This window comes from Bos indicus x Bos taurus, chromosome 26, assembly GCF_003369695.1.
Source record: "Bos indicus x Bos taurus breed Angus x Brahman F1 hybrid chromosome 26, Bos_hybrid_MaternalHap_v2.0, whole genome shotgun sequence".
NCBI lineage: Eukaryota > Metazoa > Chordata > Mammalia > Artiodactyla > Bovidae > Bos > Bos indicus x Bos taurus.
In genome coordinates, this window is record NC_040101.1 from 18,721,184 (window position 1) to 18,742,910 (window position 21,727).

Sequence of the window (21,727 nt, forward strand, 5' to 3'; positions counted from 1 at the left end):
AAAGATGGGAAGGAGATAACAGGTGTACAGCCAAGGGCTGGACACTTTTCATGCCAGAGTCAAGAAGTAGGGGAAGGAAGAAGTCCCGTTTCATTCCCGTGAAGACAGTCTGGAGATGGAGGACTCTCTCTCGACAGAGTTGATCACATAACATTGCCATCCATTTGCAGACCCAAGGAGAGGATTTAAAAACTAACCAAACCAAATAAAAATGTGCAACAACATGAAGATGATGGGGAAAAAGATCCTATAGAACAAGGGAAAGAATATGACATCCTAAAGTGTCAGAGGGAAAGTGCAATTCTGAAAACTGTGTGCTGAAGAAACCTACACAGGTTTTTGAAAACTGTTTGGTTTCTTCAATGAAACAGCAGGAGTACAGCCTTTATAAAATGAAGGGCAGATAACTGTAAAGTCAAACCTGTGAGGTTTAAAAAAGATAAAAGGGTAACAGATGAAGCAATGGATGAGGTAAAGAAGAGATTTCATAGAACCAGTAATAGAATTAGTATTCACAGAGAAAATTACTGGAATGATCTATGCCAAAACTTTAATAGTTGATACCTGTCACTAGTGTGACTATGGATTACTTTCTCCCTGTTTCTTGATACTTATTATTATTATTATTTTTTACAAAATAAAAGGTTTTTTAAATCTTTCACTAGAAAAAGTTTTTAATTAGGAGAAGTATAATTATGAAGATGTGGTATTTTAGCAACACATTTATGATACAATATTAAGTCAGAGGAGCAATCTAACATCATACATGGATCATGACTGAAAGAATAAAGGGAAATACCTGTATCAACAGAGTAGCTTGTTTTAAGGAAGAAGGATTAAAACAATTTCTTTTCTTTTAAAAGATTTCTTTAATATATCTATTTTATGTTTTATACTAAAAAATTGACTTAGAACGACCCCTCACATGAAACGATAGTCATACCCTCAGTGTGATGGCACTACAGAAAAGGAAATCCTTCTGATGCCAGCACCTACTTTCAGTCCAGTTTCCCCAAGACTCCCAGGTTCACTTTCATGTTCAGACCAATTACTACAACTACAATTTAGGCTAAGTCCCTGGAGGATAGGGCCTTTTGTTTTTGTCTTATACTCTATGCCTAGCACTTAGCTTAGTGTTGAGAAAATCGCAAGAGCTCATGAAATAACTGGTGAATGAACAAAGGAATAACAGAAGGAAACACTATTCCTTAGAATAGTCTTAGAGACAGGTACAGCCATGCGTAAACAGATTCTTTGCATTCATTCAGTTTTTACAGCATCTCCAGTGTTGAAAACTGCAAGGATGCTTTGCTTCTAGAATTCTCATCATTCATCATAGATTACATGCTCCATGGAAATCCAGTCAGAGCCAAAACCTGGTGCCATCTTTTTATTTCTCTTTTTCCATTTCAAAAGAAAAAGCTGTAGTTAATTCTAATTTTCCTGCGGGCAGAGGGAAAGGGAACTTTTCATGTGTGTGAAAGAATGGCACCCGCTCAGCCACCTGAGGACAGCTCCTCCCAGGAACACCTGTTTGCTCCAACTGAAGCTGGTCCAAATTGAGTCCTGGGGATCAGGAGCTTGCTCTTCAAATGTCCCACCATTCTACAATATTTATTCCCCACCTGTCTGATGGCCGTGATAGCTTGGGAACGCTCCAGCCAGGGAAAGCTGTTGCTTGGCCCTGACATGGCAGAGCTAACAGCAGCTAATGTTCACCCAGAATCTGGTCTGAATCCAGTTACTCCGGAGTTCAAAAATACCTCTTTTTCCTTTTCAGTTCATCAGTCTCAGAAAAAATTCTTAAGGAGGGTGGAGGTAAATAATTTTTTATCCTCCTGACCAATATGCTGCAAAAGCAAGTTATACCTTTCACTTTGCCTCTTAAATCTGATTTTTGGGTGTTCCAGTCAGAGGCATATTAAATAGTTGCCCAATACTAAAAATGAGGATTGGTAAATTCATTTCTCCAACATGAGAGCTACTGAAAATCCAGAAGGTAAAAACGCAATAAAACCGATCTTAAACACATAATTTAACATGCAATTCAGGGAAAGAAAAAGATGCCCACATTAAACTCCAATTATAATGGTGAAATAATGTTTCATTTAAAAAATTCCAGCCATGAGAAAACTCTACATTTGAAAAGCTTACATAAAGCCTTATAAAATAAGAGACCTTTTATCTCCTCCAGATCCATGAGCCAGAAAATACTTTATCTATGCAATTTCAAGGCACATAAAAACCCCAGTGAATAAATAAAATGTTCTTGTTTTCTTTATACAGAGGCTTTAAAAATTATCCATATAAATAGCTTGGCCTTGAACAGACAGATTAAAAGACCTAAAGGCTATGGCTTCAGATCACATATACAGAAGAGAAAATGAATGCTTTTCTTCATTGGCTGGGCAAGTTTGCTACTAACTAGATTTCTATAAACCCATTTGATGAAAAAGATTTCATGGGAATATATGAAAAAAAAATTCAATGTTTTAAAGTGATATACTTATCAACTAATTAATGGATCACAATAAAATAATCCATGTACTCTACCAACATTCTTCACATCTATTCATGAATCCCAAGTATAGAAGCTATAGTAAATATGTAGTATAATTCCGAAGACCATAGATTTTTATAAACACATTATTTTAGTCAAGGGTATGAAAGTTCTTAGTATCTTTCTAAAATTGGGGTAAATGTGTGAAAAGATTTTTCATAATTGTTTGCAATTATGAAATTATCTTTTCTATTGAGGTGACTTCAAGCCTTTCTTGTTTACTTGAAGAAAATCTTAAACTCTACTGCAAGTAAATTCTCAAGAAGGATTTGGGTCATATTTATTTTATGAGCAGATGCAGTTACAAGTTGTTAACTTTCTATATACCCTCAACACAATCGTGGACAAATAAGATCTCTCTAACACCATCCTTCCTACCCTCGATTCAATTTCTGCCACTGGAAGTTACTACTTTGAGGCTGCCATAAAAAGGGAAGCAGCGTACACCATGAGTGGGTTAAGAATTAGGCAGCAACTTTTAGGCTGGGTACCTGCCATCTCCCCTATAAAATCTTAACTGACCGTGGGCACCAGGATTTCTTCTTCTTGTTGCAGCCTACAGCCTCTATCTCTCACTGACCATGAAGCATAAGTGACTATGCACTGTTATTTCTTAAAAATATTAAGGTACCTAGGAGTAGAGTTCTGAGTTTGTTGAATCTCTGATGACCACCAGATTCCCTTTTGTTGGGGGCCAGAGTGAGGTACTCCGCCCATGGCAAAGGTCATGAGGAAGGAGGCTCGACATACGCAAAGGCGGGATCGAGCCTCAGGAGTCCCCCTGGAACTCCTCGAGCATCTACCCCCATAACCAGAGCCTGCCTACTTTACTACTTTGTGCTCTTACCTACACCTCTGACTTTACGGGGGGCTGTCCCCCACCACCTCTTTCGGAGAAGGAGTTAACCTAGAGCTCCAGTCAATAAAAACTCTTGGGTGTGACAAGAGTGTTTTAACCTACAAACTCCTCTGAAGGTTCTCTAGCCTGCCTGACAGGCTCGTCCAGCCACATGTGATTGCTCACAGCCTCCTAACCGTGAGAGGCACAAGATGCTTTAAACCTTCTAAAAACAGGTTCCTTAGAAAAGTTAGAAAACTATTAGTATAAGTATAATGGGCTGATTAGAAATTGTGTTGGTGAAGGGTTTTTCATTTGTTGAGCCAATGTTTGTTGCTAAGTCTCCATATCCCCTGCCTTTACACACATTAATGAATATATAGAATTAACCTTTGATATTAATCACGTTAGACCTTAGGCTAAGTAAATTCTTTCCTTAACTAAAACCCACTACACCCTCACCCTGTAGGAATGTAACTTTATTTGGGTGGCGTCTGTTTTGAGAATAATCAGCCCTGGAGAAATAAGTGTCCTGACTGACTGACCGCTGTCACAAGGAGAGGGTTGTAAATTGTCAGCAGGCCCCCCTGGCCAGAAGATGATGTAACACCCCTAAGACCTCTGTATACATTTGTGTGAAGCACCTGACTTTAATAAAAGTCAGGACTGCTGTCCCCACGTGACTTTTGTATAACATCTCAGTGTATTAAAAACAGACTCTGGAAAATAAAGAATTGGGATCAGTTTCTCGAAATACTGGTCTCCCCATGTCTCTCTCTCCCTCTGGCTGAGTCTCCATCTGGAGCGCGGAACCCACCATGCTTACTGATTTTGCCTGGGCTTCTAAGATCCGACCGGGGAGGCCTCAGTGTCTCCTCTCCTTCGGGAGAACGGAAGGACGCCTGCGGCCTACGTAAGTGGTGCAAGCTTCTTGTCTTGAAGTTTTATTGGTCCCCCGCGTAAACCAAGCTACTCAGCCTCTTTTCTCCACTGAATTTTCCTACTGAGCTATCCTTATTCTATTACTCTTTATATCTCTAATTAGTATCTAATTGAAGCTATCGTATCCTGATCCTCGCCTATGCCGTCTCTCCTTCGAATACCCTGGATCAGCCGGGGCTGGTCCCCGGCACCCTTTGACATAGTAAACACGGTGTAAACATTTGCTGTTGAAGAAGATGCTGCTGTGGCTGTTGTTGCTAAGAACATGGTTTCTGAGGCTAATACTAGGGTATTGGTCCAACTCGGCCCCATCTTGATGGAATGACTTTGGGCAAGACTCAACTTTTGTAGGGCTCAATTGTTTATGACACAAGGATAATAATGATGATGCCAAATCACAGACTTCCTCTGAAATTTACATTAAATGATAATGTACGTGAATGTGCCTTACAAACTATAAGGCCTTATAGAGATTTTAACTGTTAAGATTGTCTTCAGGATTTAATTTTGATAAATGGTCTGATTTCCCAAAGGAAGCACCCCTGAAAAGTTTCTTGTTAAACTTTGTGGGAAATTCAAAATAAGCGTTTCTTGTAGACCAATACGTTTCAAATAAGCCAGAGTATCAAAGCCTGTAAGTAGTATTTAGCTAAGACATTTGTACACAGTTCTGTAACTATGTCTCATTTCTCAACTTTTTTGGAGTTGGCTGGGGACTCTTCAGAAAATTTTATGGAAAATTCTCAGCATGATGCATACACACATACACAAAAATTTTCAGAAAGTTCCAGTGGTTCAGAGACTCTGTGAAACCCTTCCTAGGATAGGGACCACTGCTCTATGCCCTGAGATAAAGAGCATGGTTTTTCTGAAAGTACTTGGGGACTCTGCTGCTTGAGACACTTTTAACTGATTTGAGAATTAGAAAGCTGAGAGGGTTTTTTTTTTTAATCATAAAATCATTAAGATATCAGAATATGGACAATAGAGTGGCTATGTAAACTATAAGAAACTATGCTGTTCTTTCATAATTCCAAACCTGTTTAACCCTTTTTTAAATTTTTTAATAAAATTTACCATTTTTGCATTTTCCCCATTGATTGATAGTCAGACTTTAGTTTAAAAGTCCTTCACACAATTTTACAAAAGAAGCCACTAACTTTCTAAGTAGGCTGCTGAGGTTAAAAAAAGAAAATGCCTCCGGTCATTTCAGTTACTATCTTGTCAAAAAATGTTGGAAATAATTTAAAAGAAGAAAAAGAAAACTACCTCAATTAATACAAGCAAGGTGACCAACTTTTGTAGTTTAAAAAATATTTTAATTACACTTTTGGATATTGAATATCTTTCTTTATAAACAATGCTTTCTTTCTTTTTCTTTTTTTTCCATGAATGCAAACAATTCTTTCTTAATACCTAGATGACAAAAAAAATCTCAAGATGTACACAGTTGTTTCTTATTATGGCTTCCCTGGAAAACATTTCTGGGAAAGCACAATTCCCAGCCACTTACTTTGTTTACAACAGACAAAACTGCTTGTGTGGTATAAATAGGAGTTTGTCCTTAAATGCTGCTGAAAAATAAAATACAACCATGAAAAGGAGCTATTTCCTGCCCCCACGGTGGCTTAAAAAAAAAAATCTTAGCTACTTTAGGAACAGTACCAAAGCATAAATAATAATTAACAATCGCCACACAATAAAAGACTAATTTTACAAAAAAAAAGGAAAAAGAAAGAAAAAAAAAGAGCTACGTATTTTAGAGCTGCCCTCAGAATTGTCAGCATTAGATTTTCTTCTCCTACAAGATTCTGAAACCCCTTTTTGTCCTCTTGCATTTGCGATGTATATCTATAGCTCGTTCTTGTTTGTGCAGATAAGCCTCGCCTTGTCTCCCTAACTGGACTTTCAAAAGAGATTCACAGTTGTTTGACTTTTGATCTGGGGAGCAGCTAGCTCGACCACCTGCACTGTGCATGGGCTGTTACTGAGCTCGCTTTGTCCCATCTTATAACACAGCGAGCCTTTTAAAAGTGATGTGTGAATACACTAATTTACAATGTGAGCGTTCAAACAAAAAAATATGGTGGCGGCGGTGGCAGCGGTGGCGGTGGCAGCAGTGGCAGAAGAGGAAGGGGGAGATGTGTGAAGCGGGAAGCCCGGGCACTCGCTTCAGGAAAGTTCAGATATTGTTCACTGCCTCTGGCGTCTAATGAAACAGATGGCCAAAGGCCTCCCTGAGCTTACAATGGAGCAGACAGTGGTGTAATGTTGTGGGGGCCTGGAATTGGAAAAATGTTGTTTGGTGATGGTATATGTTAATAAATAGCTATTTACAAGGGGCGGGGGGCGGCGAGCTGAGGGCTCCATTACTTGTTTACAAGGAAGGCCCAGGGCTCCTGCTTCCAGTTAACAGCTCAAGGCTGCATTCAAAGAAAGCGTTGATGGTGAAGGTGACATGCACTCTTCATATTCTACATTGCATTAAAGAATGGCATGCTTCCTGGGGATAAAAGGAAAAAATCATAAAAGAAAGGTAATTCGCAAATTAGGTCAAATTGTGACTCACATCCAAGGAAAATATCAATATAAGATGCTTTTCCACTGTGATTAAATAATGGACAAAAATATTCTGTTATTGTGAAGTTACTTATTTTATCTTTGAAAGAACATGTTTACATGGTAGCCAAAGTGCAATGGATAAAAACCTGCAGGGTTTCAACTGAATGACATCCAAGAACCTAGATGTCAACTTTGAAACTATTCTTGACCATTCTTCCAAAGATCATTCATTGACCAGGCCCAGATCCAGGCCGGGGGAGCATGGCCCCACGTAAATGCAATGGGGGTCCTGACCACCAGCAGCTTACAGTCTAGACCGAGACCCCTGAAGACAACTGGTTACATAGAAACTCCTCATTCTCCTCCAGGTAGGGATCTGACACAAGAACTGTCTTCTGACCCTGCCACCCCGACGCCTCCCACCGGAAACTGGTCTATCCGGACCTGTCTCAGCAGCCTGGAAAGCTATGGTTGACCTCAACTAAAGGCTAGTCTCATTTTATCCAACACTGTGGACCCTCTGATTGTGTCTCCTGCTTTGCTTTCAGGTAGGACATTTTCTCAGAGAAGGCAATGGCACCCCACTCCAGCACTCTTGCCTGGAAAATCCCACGGACAGAGGAGCCTGGTGGGCCGCAGTCCATGGTGTCGCTAAGAGTCGGACAAGACTCAGCGACTTCACTTTCACTTTTCACTTTCATGCATTGGAGAAGGAAATGGCAACCCACTCCAGTGTTCTTGCCTGGAGAATCCAAGGGACGGGGGAGCCTCGTGGGCTGCCGTCTATGGGGTTGCACAGAGTCGGACATGACTGAGGCAACTTAGCAGCAGTAGCAGCAGCAGCAGGACATTTTCTACCTATCTGGTATCTATACAGGCATTTGTTGAAACTCCATGCTTTGGGGGTACTAAAGTGATTCCTGGCTTTGTTTTCTTTTTTTATTTGGATACCCTCTGCTATTCATTTCAGTTGGCTGCACAATATCCTGGGGAAACATATAAAATCCCTTGGGGGATGAGGGAGGGGGTAAAAAAGATCTACAAGGAAATGAAGCCATGGTCCTTAATAACTACAACATACACAAAGCGAAGTAGAGGATGTTAGCGCCTTGTTGTTTTTTAGTCGTTAAGTCGTGTCTGATTTTGTGACCCCATGCGAGAGGAAAAACTACCCTGAAGAGTCAGAGCAGAGATCATTTCTGGCTAGGAAACTGATCAGGGCTTGATGAAAATAATGGGATTTCACCTGAGATCCAGAGTATAGACAAAAGTTTAGCTGAAACATTCTGAAGATGACACCTGTTGTTAGTATCTATTATCCTTTTTAGTAAAAGCTCTGGGTTTTTCTGAGGGAACTGCTCTCAGTTTGTGTGCCCATCCCCTGCATGAGGTTCCAGGTCTAAAATATCAGATCATAGATTAATGAGATTTTACACAACCAGAGCCACCCAGAACCAGTAAGATTCCACCCTATGACTTTTCGGGGGAACAAAAATAGCTGGATTCAACAGATGTCACTGAAAGGGGTGGCAAAAGCCTTGTCTCCACAAGGAGGCACCCTGATGAAGGATGGAACCACACACAAGGGAGCTGAGAGGAGAGATGGGAAGAGCAACACCTGACTGTAATGATCCTTTGATTGCTTGAACCCTTAGATTCCACTGTGTTTGTAGTCACTTCTGCCCTTGAACTATTTAGTGACATGTGACAACTCAGTTTAGTTCAGTTTAGTCACTCAATTGTGTCCAACTCTTTTCAACCCCATAAACGGCAGCACGCCAGGCTTCCCTGTCATCACCAACTCCTGGAATTTACCCAAACTCATGTCCATTGAGTTGGTGATGCCATCCAACCATCTCATCCTCTGTTGTCCCCTTCTCCTCCTGCCTTCAATCTTTCCCAGCACCAGGGTCTTTTCCAATGAGTCAGTTCTTTGCATCAGGTGGCCAAAGTATTGGAGTTTCAGCTTCAGCATCAGTCCTTCCAATGAATATTCAGGACTGATCTCCTTTAAGGTTGAGTGGTTTGATCTCCTTGCAGTCCAAGAGACTCTCAAGAGTCTTCTCCAACACTACAGTTCAAAAGCATCAAAATAAAAGTTTTCTTTATGGTCCAACTCTCACATCCATACATGACTACTGGAAAAACCATAGCTTTGACTAGACGGACCTTGGTTGGCAAAGTAATACCTCTGCTTTATAACATGCTGTCTAGGTTGGTCATAGCTTTTCTTTCAAGGAGTAAGCATCTTTTAATTTCATGGCTGCAGTCACCATCTGCAGTGATTCTGGAGCCCCCCAAAATTTTGGAGCCCCTCCCCCCCAAAATTATGTCCCTCTTTTGTGTATAGGCAGTTAGATCTGGACTTCTCTCACTTGCATTCAGATCCCTGACTAACACAGGTGACAAAGGGAGAATATGCCAGGTGGAAGATGAAATGAAATCTAATGAAAATCTAAGGTGGGCTACGGAGATGGGAAATAGTTCATTTTAGTAGGGACAGAAGGTGTATCCAGAGGGAGTAGTAGCAAATAAGACTAGAACGCATTCTCTGGAAGACCCTGGGATAAGACTGAGGAGGACACGTGTCAGCAGGCAAAGGGGAACCTTGGGAGGTTTCTAAGCAGGAAAGTAAACAGCACTAGGTTTGCACTTTGGAAGATGAACTGGCCAGTAATATCTAGAAGAGCATACATGGGGTTGAAGAGTCAGAGACCAACCTGGAGGCTCCCCTTCCTCAACTGTCCAGTGAGAGAGAAGGATTTAAGCCTAGAATATCACATAGTCTAGGCTTAAATAAAGTGATTCTAAAGGACTCTATAAAAACAAGCTCACTAAGGACTTCACTGGTACACAGCAGATTCTGTGTCTACACAGCCCAGATTCAGTACCTTCAGTCTGTACGAAAGAGTGGGATCTAGTAAGGGTTTGTTGACTGTTGTCAAGAACCACCCAGAATGGTTGTCTGACTCTCTGTGAGGCTACTAATTCTTCATAGTAGGGTTAACAGTCCAGCACAGTCGGAAAAACAGGCTCTGGAGGCAGAGCACTTCTATAGAGCTGGACAATATTGAACAAAAGTTCCTTATTTCTTAAAATGGGAGTAATGCCTTACAGAGTTGTCATAAAGATGAAACAAGATAATGTATAGCGAGAGCCTAGAACAGTGACTGCCACCTACAAGCTATCAGCGAGCGCATAAGTAGTGGTTTTTGTTATTAAAAGATGCAGTGTGATGCAGGCTACGGGCTCTTAAAATTCTAAGTATTCCAGACCAGTAGAGTGTGGGGTGAGAGGGGAAGGTGGAAAACTGACATATGATTGCCAAGGATTTCCTTTTCCATTTGTTGTAACAATCAACTATGTTAAGGAAACTGTTTACTACCACAATGATTTTACAGGAGAAATGGAGTCATGACACAGAGAGCAGATGAGAGTAACCATCTGGATAATGAAAACCAGTTTGTTTTAAGTCTTCCTTTCACTTCCCTGGTGGCTCAGACAGTAAAGCGTCTGCCTACAATGTGGGAGACCCGGGTTCAATTCCTGGGTCAGGAAGATCTCCTAGAGAAGGAAATGGTAACCCACTCCAGTACTCTTGGCCTGGAAAATTCCATGGACGGAGGAGCCTGGTAGGCCACAGTCCATGGGGTCGCAAAGAGTCGGACACAACTGAGGGACCTCACTTTCACTTTTCACTTTCACTACTAATTACTGAAAACTGGCTCTAAGAACCTTTTGTGTAGTGCATTCAAAAGAGAGAGCTAAGTTCACATTCTCATTCTGTATGTGACTATGGATAGTCTACTTCACTAAGCGTTGTTATTCTCATCTGTAAAATGGAGATATGATGCTTCCTTCACAGGGTTTTTAAGAATGAAATATGATTTGTGTAAAGTATGGTTAGGGTCAGACATATGCCTAAAGCAGCTGGTACAGTTATCATTGATAGATGCTGTATTCAAATGTCTAACACAGGACCAAATTCTATGTTTAAAGCTACAAGAATGTTCTTAAAGATATATATATATATATATATATATATATATATATATATATATATAAAGAAATCCAAAGCTGTTCTTTAGTTTGGTAAAAACATCACCCATGTCAGCCTTGAAGGGGTCAGAGGATGAGAGCAATGAGTCAAGTGTATGGTAATAAATTTACTCACACAAAAAGTGACTAAGATGAAAAAAAATTTTTTTTTTCTCTTTGTAGCATTATTCTAAGCATGGAACTTAAATCTGTTAAGTCTAAAGAATCTGCAGCAATCTGAACCATTTTGTTCTGAAAGAATAAGCACTTGATTAAAAGCTGAAGAATATCTTAGAGGTTAAGATTTTGCTATACTAATTTCAGGTCAGGGCCCATGTTCATCACTACTAAAAACAGGCCAAGAAAGAAATGAAATGACATAAAGAGAGAAAAGCAAAAACCAGAAAAAGTGGAAAATATAAATGTAAGGCTTTTTCAGTGTATAAAAATTGAGAGTAAATTCTCAAGGACATTTTTTTCTCACAAGACTTAAAAACTCTAACTCTTGAATTTTCAGACATTATAATAAGGATAATTAAAATATAACAAAATGTTTCCTGGGCAAAATGGGGTGTGGGTATGAATTTTTAAAGAAGATTAAAAACATTTAGTCTTAGCATATTTCTTTAAGAATAAATTTAGTTAATAAAAAACTATATTTCTATTGCTTATAGAAACTGCATTGGTGTTTCTGATATATTTACCCTTAGGAATCATTCTGACAGTACATTTAAGTTTTCCAGATGTTTTTACCTGTCATTGTACCAAAGCAACAAAACCATGTCTAAATGTAAAATGTGATAACAATGATAGGTGACAATTATTCCCCAGATGGGCTCAGAAGTAGTTCTAACAAAAATACATATATGAAATAGTAAGGGGATTAAGTTATTCCAGTTATAAAATCAATTAAGTCACATAAGTGTAATATACAGCATGGAGAATACAGTCAATAATATAATAATTTTGTTTGGTAACAGATGGTAACTATATTTGTGATAATCATTTTGTAATGTACAAAATACTGAATCACTATGTAGTACACCTTTAACTAATATAATAAATCAATTATATTGCAATTAAAAATGTATAATGATAACTATCTCAACTGCATTTAATCCCACCTGCTTTGTTTAAATAGATTAGTTACAAGATACCTTTCAATACCTACATACTCAAGAAAGTTACTACATATATGATGGAAGGATAAATAGAATTCACTTTTTCAAGGAAACATTCTGATGTTGTATATATGTGTGTGTAAATACTAGTGGCAAAGATTGGTAGTGTGCAAGAGAGAAAATTATTTGATATTAAGATACCATACATAAAAAGGTACTTTACAAAATGTTAGATATGTCATTTCCTTTTATAAGCCTTTTGCCAGCACATGTGCTTAGTGGCTCAGTCATGTTCGACTCTTTGCAACCCCAGGTATATGCAGTCAATGCGCCAACATAAACTTAAAATATATCTTCCTAACTCAAATTACAACTCTTAAACATTTCTAATGAATCCTGTAGATAGTTTTAGAAATAAACATACAATTACTGATAAATTATTCACTATTCAGAGGCAAAAAAAACAGAATCATGATGTGCTTTGTTTTCTGGCTGAAAATCTTGAAAATGTCTATTTTCATTTTCACTGGCTGCTGGTACTATTTGATCTAATAAGACCTTCCAGTCAAATATCTAGGAAAACATATATAACAAACATGCACACACATGCAAATATATGGAGAACATTTAAGCCTCTCAGTGTTCCTTGACACACTTTCAGACAGCCAATTATGATAGTCTAATTTTGTGGAAGTCAACGAAAAATTCACTTTTTTTTGACCCCTGTCACTGCATGAATGGTCATTTGTTTCATGGCCATTTTCATTATTATCTGAACACCACGTTATTTAAAGCTCTGTCTACGGAGTCAGGAAATGAACAGTTTGTCCCCAGGTAGCTCTTCATCTCATGTCAAGACAGAAGAAAAATTACTTTCCAGGAAATCAGTTATATCTGCATTGTGATATCAAGTTTTACTAATACAATTTTGAGTGGACCATTTTTTCCCTTTTGCTTTCTTTCTTTTGGTGATATAGCATAGTTACATGAAGAATATTTATTATTTAGGTTGAATCAGTTGCTTTTCCACTTCTCAATGTTTTCTACATACTTAAGTTTCTTTCAAAATCTATGTTATGATTCCATGAGTCAACTTCTGTTTATTTTTTCAAACTTATTGTGGTATAGCTATTTAAAACATATTTTCTATTGGTTATTTGTTTTCCTTGCACTTTCTTTAATAACCAGTAAGAATTAATTAAGTTACAGAATCTTCCATAGCTTCCTTGAGAATCAGTCAATTTTATGAATTCTTACATCTCTTTATATGCACATATTCTCTACTTAACTGAAGTACTCTGAAGGCAAGGATCAAACTGGTTTCATTTGAGGAGCCCCAAGTCCTTGTATTCAGGCATGAAATATTTAGTGAAGAAGTAAATAAAGAGAAAAAAAGAAAGGAAGAGGGAAGGAAGGGAGGGTATGAGAGAGGGAGGAGATGTATTTTTTTTAAACCTCATTTGAAGTTAATAAAAGATTAAATGGTAGTCACTGCCACTTACTCATTTTTATTTCCCTATCTACCTTTGATCACTCTTACAGAAAATGAGGTGGATTTATATACAAACTTTGGCATTGATTAAACAGTGGTTTCACCTGTCCTCACAATAGACTAATCAATATTAGCAAAGTGACTCAAATGAGGAACCATGATATGCCATTTCTGTTCATCTGACAAAAAACAAACTTAAAAAAAAATTAAAAACAATCAGCAATCTTTCTTTTAGATAAAAAACTCCTTGGTTTGGTATTTTTGTTGTTCAGTTGCTCAGTCTGTCCGACTCTTCACAACCCCATGGACTGCGGCACGCCAGGCTTCCCTGTCCCTTCAGGATCTCCCAGAGTCTGCTCAGACTTTTGAGCATTGAGTTGGCGGTCTGGTATACTGTAGAATGTTATATGCAGGTAAACCCCTGCCCTGGACAATGACCTTCATTTCTGGTATACATTTATACATAAGATGAGCACATTGTTCAATATTGTAACTCTTCTTAAATCAGAAGCAACTGTGGACACACAATGCAGCTGTGTAGTTTTGGTAAGAGACTGTGACTTCTCTTTCTGAAATAAGACCTCACCAGGGCTAGGAAATGCCATTTGAATAGGAGGGATACAGCAGAAAAGCAAAATCAGAGAAGTCAACAGAAGATTTCCTATTAGAAACATATATTCTCGTCCCACTTCTCTAGAGACTGCTTTTCCAGGGAAATAATAAAAAACAATGAAGAAGTTGGTAAATATTTTTCCCTTTCCCAAGTCCAAATTATATAAATTGTATATCAAGGGGGAGAGTAATTAGAAACTAAACCAAAACTAGCATCTGCATTTAGTTCCTGAGGACTCAGTTTGTGTGTGCGTGCTCAGTTGCTCAGTCCTGTCCGATTCTTTGCAACCTCATGGACTGTGGCCCATCAAGCTCCTCTGTCCATGGGATTTTCCAGGCAAGAATACTGGAGCTGGTTGCCATTTCCTGCTCCAGGGGATCTTCCTGACCCATGGTTCGAACCCATGTCTCCTACGTCTCCTGCACTGGCAGGCAGGTTCTTTACTATTGAGCCAACTGGGAAGCTCCAGTTAGGTTACAGCATTGACTAAAAGCAACTGCATGCCTTGGCTGATAACAGGATCCCAGGTGTGCTTGGTGAAAACCACAGTCACCAATGTGCACAGGTGGACTTTAGAGTTTCCTTGGCTCAGACATAGCAAGGTGATGTCCATCTGGGGATTTTTATTTCTGTTCACACTCTAGACAGAGTCCAAAAGGAGATGAGTCAGTGATTGACTGAGTTTGTGTACAAAGAGAACCCCAAGTAGATTTCAGCAGAGTAATTTTCTTCTGTGGGCTTATGAAGTAACCCTGTTAGTATGATTTTTCTAAAGAAAGCCCAGTCAAAGGTTACAGAAGTTGTTTGTGCTTCACCCTCTCTAAATGACTTGCAAATTTATTCAAACATAATATGAGGAGATGCTTTATTTGTTGAAATAACTGTCTGCAGTGTCCTGCACAAAAGGGTGAGGTACATCAAGCAGAAACGTGGATAGAAATACATTGGTTTAGAAACCCATAAATCCTGATTTGAATCTGCCAACCTGAAAGCTATGTAGAGCCCGGATAAACTAGTTTTCCTAAATGCTACATCTGATTAAGCCATACCATTAAATGACAGCTGAACTTTAACATTAATATGATATTATTGAAATAACCACATGATTTTTTTTTTACAATAAAAATGATGAATGATTTCTGGACAGCTCAATTGACATAAAGCGAGAGGACTCTTTAATGAGATTTGACAAAATGGAGACATATGCAGAATATTCATTACAGCTCACATCGCAGGGGCCCTCCCAGGGAAGCAATAGAGAATTTTTCCCTTTTTTATTGTTTATAGGCATTGAAGCATTCCTTTCAATCACCACTTCTCTGTGGATTTTGCATTTTTCTAGGTCGTTTACGTATCACCTTCAATCAGAGAATTTGGTGGTTTATGGTGAATTGAGACTGTGGGTGGAGGAAAAGGACGGGTGTGTGGAGTTGTGTTAATGTGGGTTAGAAGTGCTCCAGGAACTTACCTTGCTCCTGATCAGCCTGACAGAGAAATTACATTGACCACACTGGCCAATAGAAGACTAAGCGGACATATCTTTGGTTGATTCTTATGCAATTAATCTCACACTCAGCAAACATACTTTTAGCAGTATGCTTGGACACAACATATTATCTATGGACATGCGATTAGAGAAAACCTTACTTAAATTCAAATAGCTGCCACTAAAGCATCAGTGATAAACAAGATTCTCTTCTTTAAAATTCCAAGTCAGCTATTCCAAGGTGATTCTCAACATTCCGCATTTACATTTTTATCCACAGTTCCAAACTGAAGATTATGCTAGAAGATACTCTTATTTGGTAGATTTTGAATGTAATAATTTCATGCTGAATACACCTAAATCAAAAGTGACTCCAATTTTCAGAACAATGAAAACATTTCTCACTCCCTTCCAGAAATATAGAATCTAGATTGTTACCCACATTCATTCATTCATTTTCACATACTCTCCCAAGTATCTTCTATCAGTCAAGGGCTCGTTACACATATAAAACATAAACATTTGTTTGCTTGCACATGAGTAAATTCAGATTATTCTGATATTCTTCAGGTTTCAAAAATCATTTTCAAGTATACATAAAATAGCAATGTTTCCCCAAACAGGGTTGCTTTAAAAAGAAATCTAAATAAGGCAACAGAGGGCAAAGCTAATACTAAGTATGCTCCTGAAACCAAAGGCTATCATTCCATTAACAGCAAGAAGGCTATCAAAATAGAAAATAAAATCAGTCTGTTGCTGCCATGGCGTCTTCCTCAGGCTATGAGAAAATACTTCATGTCCAACCCTAATTTTTTCCATAGCTTGAGGTAATCCCCCGAGCTCAAATCTTCTAATCCCAGTTACTCAGAGTGTGTGTCCCTGTCCAAACAAGAGTTAATACCAGTGCTCTGTCATTTCAAAAGGGTCTTGACACAGGTACTAAGAGCAGAAGCTTGCATGTCTGGAAAATGCCTGGTTGCAACGAGATGAAAAATACACTGTAAAAAAAGGAAGAGAGAGAAAGGAAGACCCTACCTGACTCTTACCTTCGCAACATCCCTGTGAGAACCCTGGAGCTCTTCCCCAAGTTAGCATCTGTTTCCCGAAGCTAGGAGGAGAAAAGCAGCATTAACACAGAATAAAATGAAACTTAAGGCAATTAGATTATTTTTAAAGTGCACTAGCAGGCAATGGTTTTCTTTCATGATGGAAAATCCAATTCATTAAAAAAAGGTTACATACTGTAAAATACATTTTTGATGCCTACACAATCTCAAAAAATTCTTGGATTTAGAAAATTACATGTAATAGATAATCCCAGGAGATTTAAACTGGATACTTGAACTGGATATAAAAGCAAATGTCTCACAGGCTGACAAAGTTTAATAGATATCTGGTCATAAATCAATATCTCTACCTTAAGAATGCACACAGTCCTAGGGAATAAAAACTGAAACAAAACGAGCTGAGGGAAGATGAGATTCATGTGTTTACTTTCACTCTGAAAGACCTGCTGACATACTCCAAAATCTCCATCGATGATCTTCTTAGCTATGTGCATGTGTGCTTAGATGCTCAGTCGTGTCCAACTCTTTGTGACTCTTTGGACTGTAGCCCTAGTCAGGCTCCTCTGCCCATGGAATTTTTCAGGCAAGAATACTGGAATGAGTTGCCATTTTCTCCCTCTAGGGGATCTTACCCACCTAGGAATTAAACCGGAGTCTCCTGTGTCTTCTGCATTGCAGGAGGATTCTTTACTAGCTGAGCCATCAGGGAAGCCTCTTCTTAGCTACAGCACTAAATAAAATATCTACCTGGGGGAATTCTGCTATGGAGGCATACAGTCAGCTTAATCTTTCTGCATCACACACTTCCCCACCCCCTACCCCAGGCTCTACACCCTCCTTCACCGTCGCCATTTTCTACACGCGCTTGAAAGTGAAAGTGGCTCAGTGGTATCTGACTCTTTGCAACTCCATGGACCAAAGCCTGCTAAGCTCCTCTGTCCATGGAATTCTCCAGGCAAGAATACTGGAGTGGGCTGCCAGTCCCTTCTCCAGGGGATCTTTCATCAATGTAATTGCTATAGTCTATGCATCTGCCCAAGACCTTTTACATATTTTTTTGGCTTATGTTTTTTTCTTTTACTGAATGTGTGAAAAGATTATCCCATTTCTACTTACCCTTTCACGTGCTCTCTGTATCTTTTCTCTGTCGTGACTGAGGTTTTCCAACATCTCCTGGCCAATTTGTTCTATGGACAAGAAAATCTGAGTTAGGAAAGATGACTTTGGCTATAAATGAAAAAAACCTTCTGAAGTACCAAAAGGATAACAGGTGAAGAATTTATTGAATGCTCAGGATTAGTTATATAAAAAACCAATGACAAAAACCTACTGTACAGCTCAGGGAACCCTACTCAGTGCTCTGTGGTGACCCAAATGGGAAGGAAATCCAAAAAAGAGAGGGGGTATATATATATATATATATATATATATATATATATATGATTCACTTTGCTGTACAGTAGAAACTAACATAACATTGTTAAGCAACTCCAATAAAAATTAAACACACACACAAAATAAAGCTCAGTGAGTGGTTTCTGTAAAAACAAACAAAAAACAATGAACTATTATGACTCCGACATCCTCCTAAAAACTAGGTCTTCCATAATCCACTTGAACTGCAATTTTATTCATCGGGAAAAAAAAAATCTCTCCTTTTTTTTTTCAGAAAATTGTTGTTAAGAGTCAAATGAGATAATCAAAAATCTTTTGAAATTTATAGTGTACCACACAAATGTATGTAATTGTATAGTACATGAAAATCAATGCACTCAATACACTCCGTGCTGGGTATAGACGCTGGGATGTGACCAGTAACCAAGATCAAGCCCTTCAACTCATGAATTCCTGTGCTAATAGTGATGGTTTAGCAGTTAAAGGACAAATGTCACATTAGAGTTCATATTTCACGGCACATCAAAAAAAGGACTGCATATTCCTTTCATGATAGAAAGCTCAAATAATAAGAACTGCTTAAATACAATAACCTCAATTATATTTTTGACACCTATACAAAACTGAAAATTCTTCACAGGTTACTAAATTTCTAGTATATCTCCTCTCAGATTGATAATAGCTTTTTATTACTGATGCCACACAATGTATCCTTAAGGTAAAATTGGATATATGGTCCCAGTGGAGACATCATAAAAGTGGAAGATGACACCAAAAATGGAGAAGTAGGAAACAACTATGAGTTGCATTTTTCTTTTTTGCAAAATGACTATAATATTCAATTTTGTCATACTATTTTGTATTATTACATTGAATTTCTTTAATCAACATAATATAACAATTTTAATATACTTTTAACTTAAAAATCTCTAGTATCTATGAACACCATCAATACATAATTAGTTCAGCCAAATACTATTTATATAATATTCTCTCGTTCAAGAGGATGGTATTAGGACTTCCCTGGCAATCCAGTGGTAAAGAATCTGCACTGCCATTGTTTGGTTCCTGGTGGGGGAACCAAGACCCTGCATTCTGTGTGGTGTGGCCAAAAACAAAGCGGGGGGGGGGGGGATTTATGGTATATAATCTCAAACAAATGTGAAATAATTTATTACTTGTGTGTCTCATCATTAGGATAATGTTTCCAGCAAAAATTCACGGGAAGGAATAAAGCAATGTGAGGATAAAATGAAAAATGGAATACATGAAAGGTTTTGGGGTTTATTCCTGCTCTCAAAGCATATCCTGTGTGGCACTGGAGAAGGCAGCACTGGAATGCAGGTGACAGATCCATGTTTCTATCAGGTTCACTGCAGGAAAAACTCTTCTGAATGGATCTACAGTCTGCTACTGAAGGAATCAATGGAACAAGAGGTGAAGAACTCCAGTCTCTTGAGATGTTCAAGTCATTCCCTCAATCTCTTTGCTTCCTGGGAAATATGTCACTATCCAAAGTACTAACCCCATCTGACAAAAGATGAGATATTGGCAAAAGTGCATATGTTCTGGTCTTAACAGGCAAATACTATGCATTTGTTAGAAACAGAATTCTTTACTTTCTTCTAAACCAGTCAATCCTAAAGGAAATCAACCATGAATATTCATTGGAAGGACTGATGCTGAAGCTGAATCTCCAGTACTCTGGCAATACAATGGAAAAGGCCCTGATGTTGGGAAAGATTGAAGGCAAAAGGAGAAGGAGGTGGCAGAGAATAAGATGGTTAGATGGTATCACTGACTCAGTGGACATGAATCTGAGCAAACTCCAGGAGATAGTGAAGGACAGGGGAGTCTGGTGTGCTGCAGTTCATGGGGTGGCAAAGAGTCAGACACGACTTGGTGTCTGAACAGCAACAACCTTCCATTTGAATGATCCACTAAAGAAAATTCTAGGCCAAATATATTAGAAATGCTGACACTTGTACAATGAAAAAAAAAGTTCAAGCAAAGTAAGTTATGCATACTTATCTGTTCTGCTACCTCAATCAAAATAAAACAACAAATTAAGAGGGAATTATTTTAAAAATAGACTCTGCTTGCAAAAAATAGACATTGAGGGATTACTTCACTAAAAAAAATAACATTGCTAGATTTACTTTTCTTGAATAACTTAAAAAAAAAGCACTCACATAAAATATCAATAAGAAATACAAGAAAGACTATAAATCAATGCAGATGTGACATACTGAGTCTAGAGCTTTCAGATCTTTAAACTTTTGCAGTACAGTACCTTTAGAATGGGAACTACCATACTGCCATTATTGAAATAATTTCAGAAATCATAAATTTTATGAGTACTGTACTTATTGACTGTGAGGATGTTCTGGAGATTAAGAAACAATGGGAAGCATAAAAGAAAATAAAAACTGATGCTATCAATACATGCTGGAACTCTGCATGTCAGTATGAACATGATGAATGAATTCCTGGAGAGAAAAGTTTCTTCCTGAACTTCTTCTGTCCTTTTCACAAGGGGGTTGGAAATCACTGTGGGAGTATAGCATTCAAACTTATAAAGTGAGCTTTTGTTTTCAAAATTACCCAGAATGAATCATCATATCCTTGATCTATGGCCTTTTTTACTGGGTCACAAACTACAAAACAGGTTTTGGCTAACATTTCCTCTCTGTTTCAATATATTTTACAGGGGATGGGGGATAATATAATAGTTATTCAACACTCTGTTGCCCCACAAAGGAATGGAGAAGAACCAGAGAACTATAAATCTGGCCAAATATTTCCTGAAGGACTGGACTGGCATCACAAAAGGCAAGACTTATTTTGAGGAGCTTGTACCACTGAATCACTTCCCTTCATTCATAAAATAATAATGTCACCTGAACAATCATGACATGTGAGTGAACTTAATTTTTAAAATGTATTGCATTTGTATTTTGGAGATGAAATATTTTCAGAAGGCAGGACTGACGGAAGTTCACATCACATTATAATATGAACATGGAATATATATAATTACAGTATTCAATATAATTCACCAAAAATGTTCTATTTGATAAATACAAAATATTAAAAAACGATGTTAGCCATTATGCTATAAAGTATATAACGCATAAAATAATCATTCCTTTCTATACTTATATATAACTTTCTTTTTACAAACTTTATTAAGGATATGGTTTCCAACAAAGCTTCCCTCATAGCTCAGTTGGTAAAGAATTCGCCTGCAATGCAGGAGACCCCAGTTCGACCCCTGGGTCGGGAAGATCCCCTGGAGAAGGGATAGGCTACCCACTTCAGTATTCTTGGGCTTTCCCTGTGGCTCGGCTGGTAAAGAATCAGCCTGCAACACAGGAGACTTGGGTTTGAGCCCTGGGTTGGGAAGATCCCCTGGAGAAGGGAAAGGCTGCCCACTCCAGTAATCTGACCTGGAGAATTCCATGGACCGTATAGTCCATGGGGTCGCAAAGAGTCGGACATGACTGAGTGACTTTCACTTTCACTTTTACTTTCCAAAAAAGTATTTAAAATTTGAAGACAGCCAGTTAAGTCTTCTTGGACTTAACTGGACATCAGAAGGTAAAATGATTTT

The 21,727-nt window shown here is 38.3% G+C and overlaps 1 protein-coding gene across 7 annotated transcripts in view; it reads right to left on the bottom strand.

Annotated features, from left to right (window-relative positions):
• Positions 1-21,727, bottom strand: part of VTI1A (vesicle transport through interaction with t-SNAREs 1A) — a 382,417-nt gene that overhangs the window by 142,592 nt on the left and 218,098 nt on the right. For 5 of the 7 annotated variants that reach the window (XM_027528861.1, XM_027528862.1, XM_027528863.1 and 2 more), the window contains 2 exons: positions 17,836-17,906; positions 16,699-16,760 (listed from right to left, as the gene is read on the bottom strand). In XM_027528861.1, the coding sequence (XP_027384662.1) occupies positions 16,699-16,760; positions 17,836-17,906 (133 nt within the window). Of the gene's footprint in view, positions 1-16,687; positions 16,761-17,835; positions 17,907-21,727 lie in introns of all 7 variants that reach the window. The other 2 variants (XM_027528866.1, XM_027528867.1) reach the window with 1 other exon arrangement.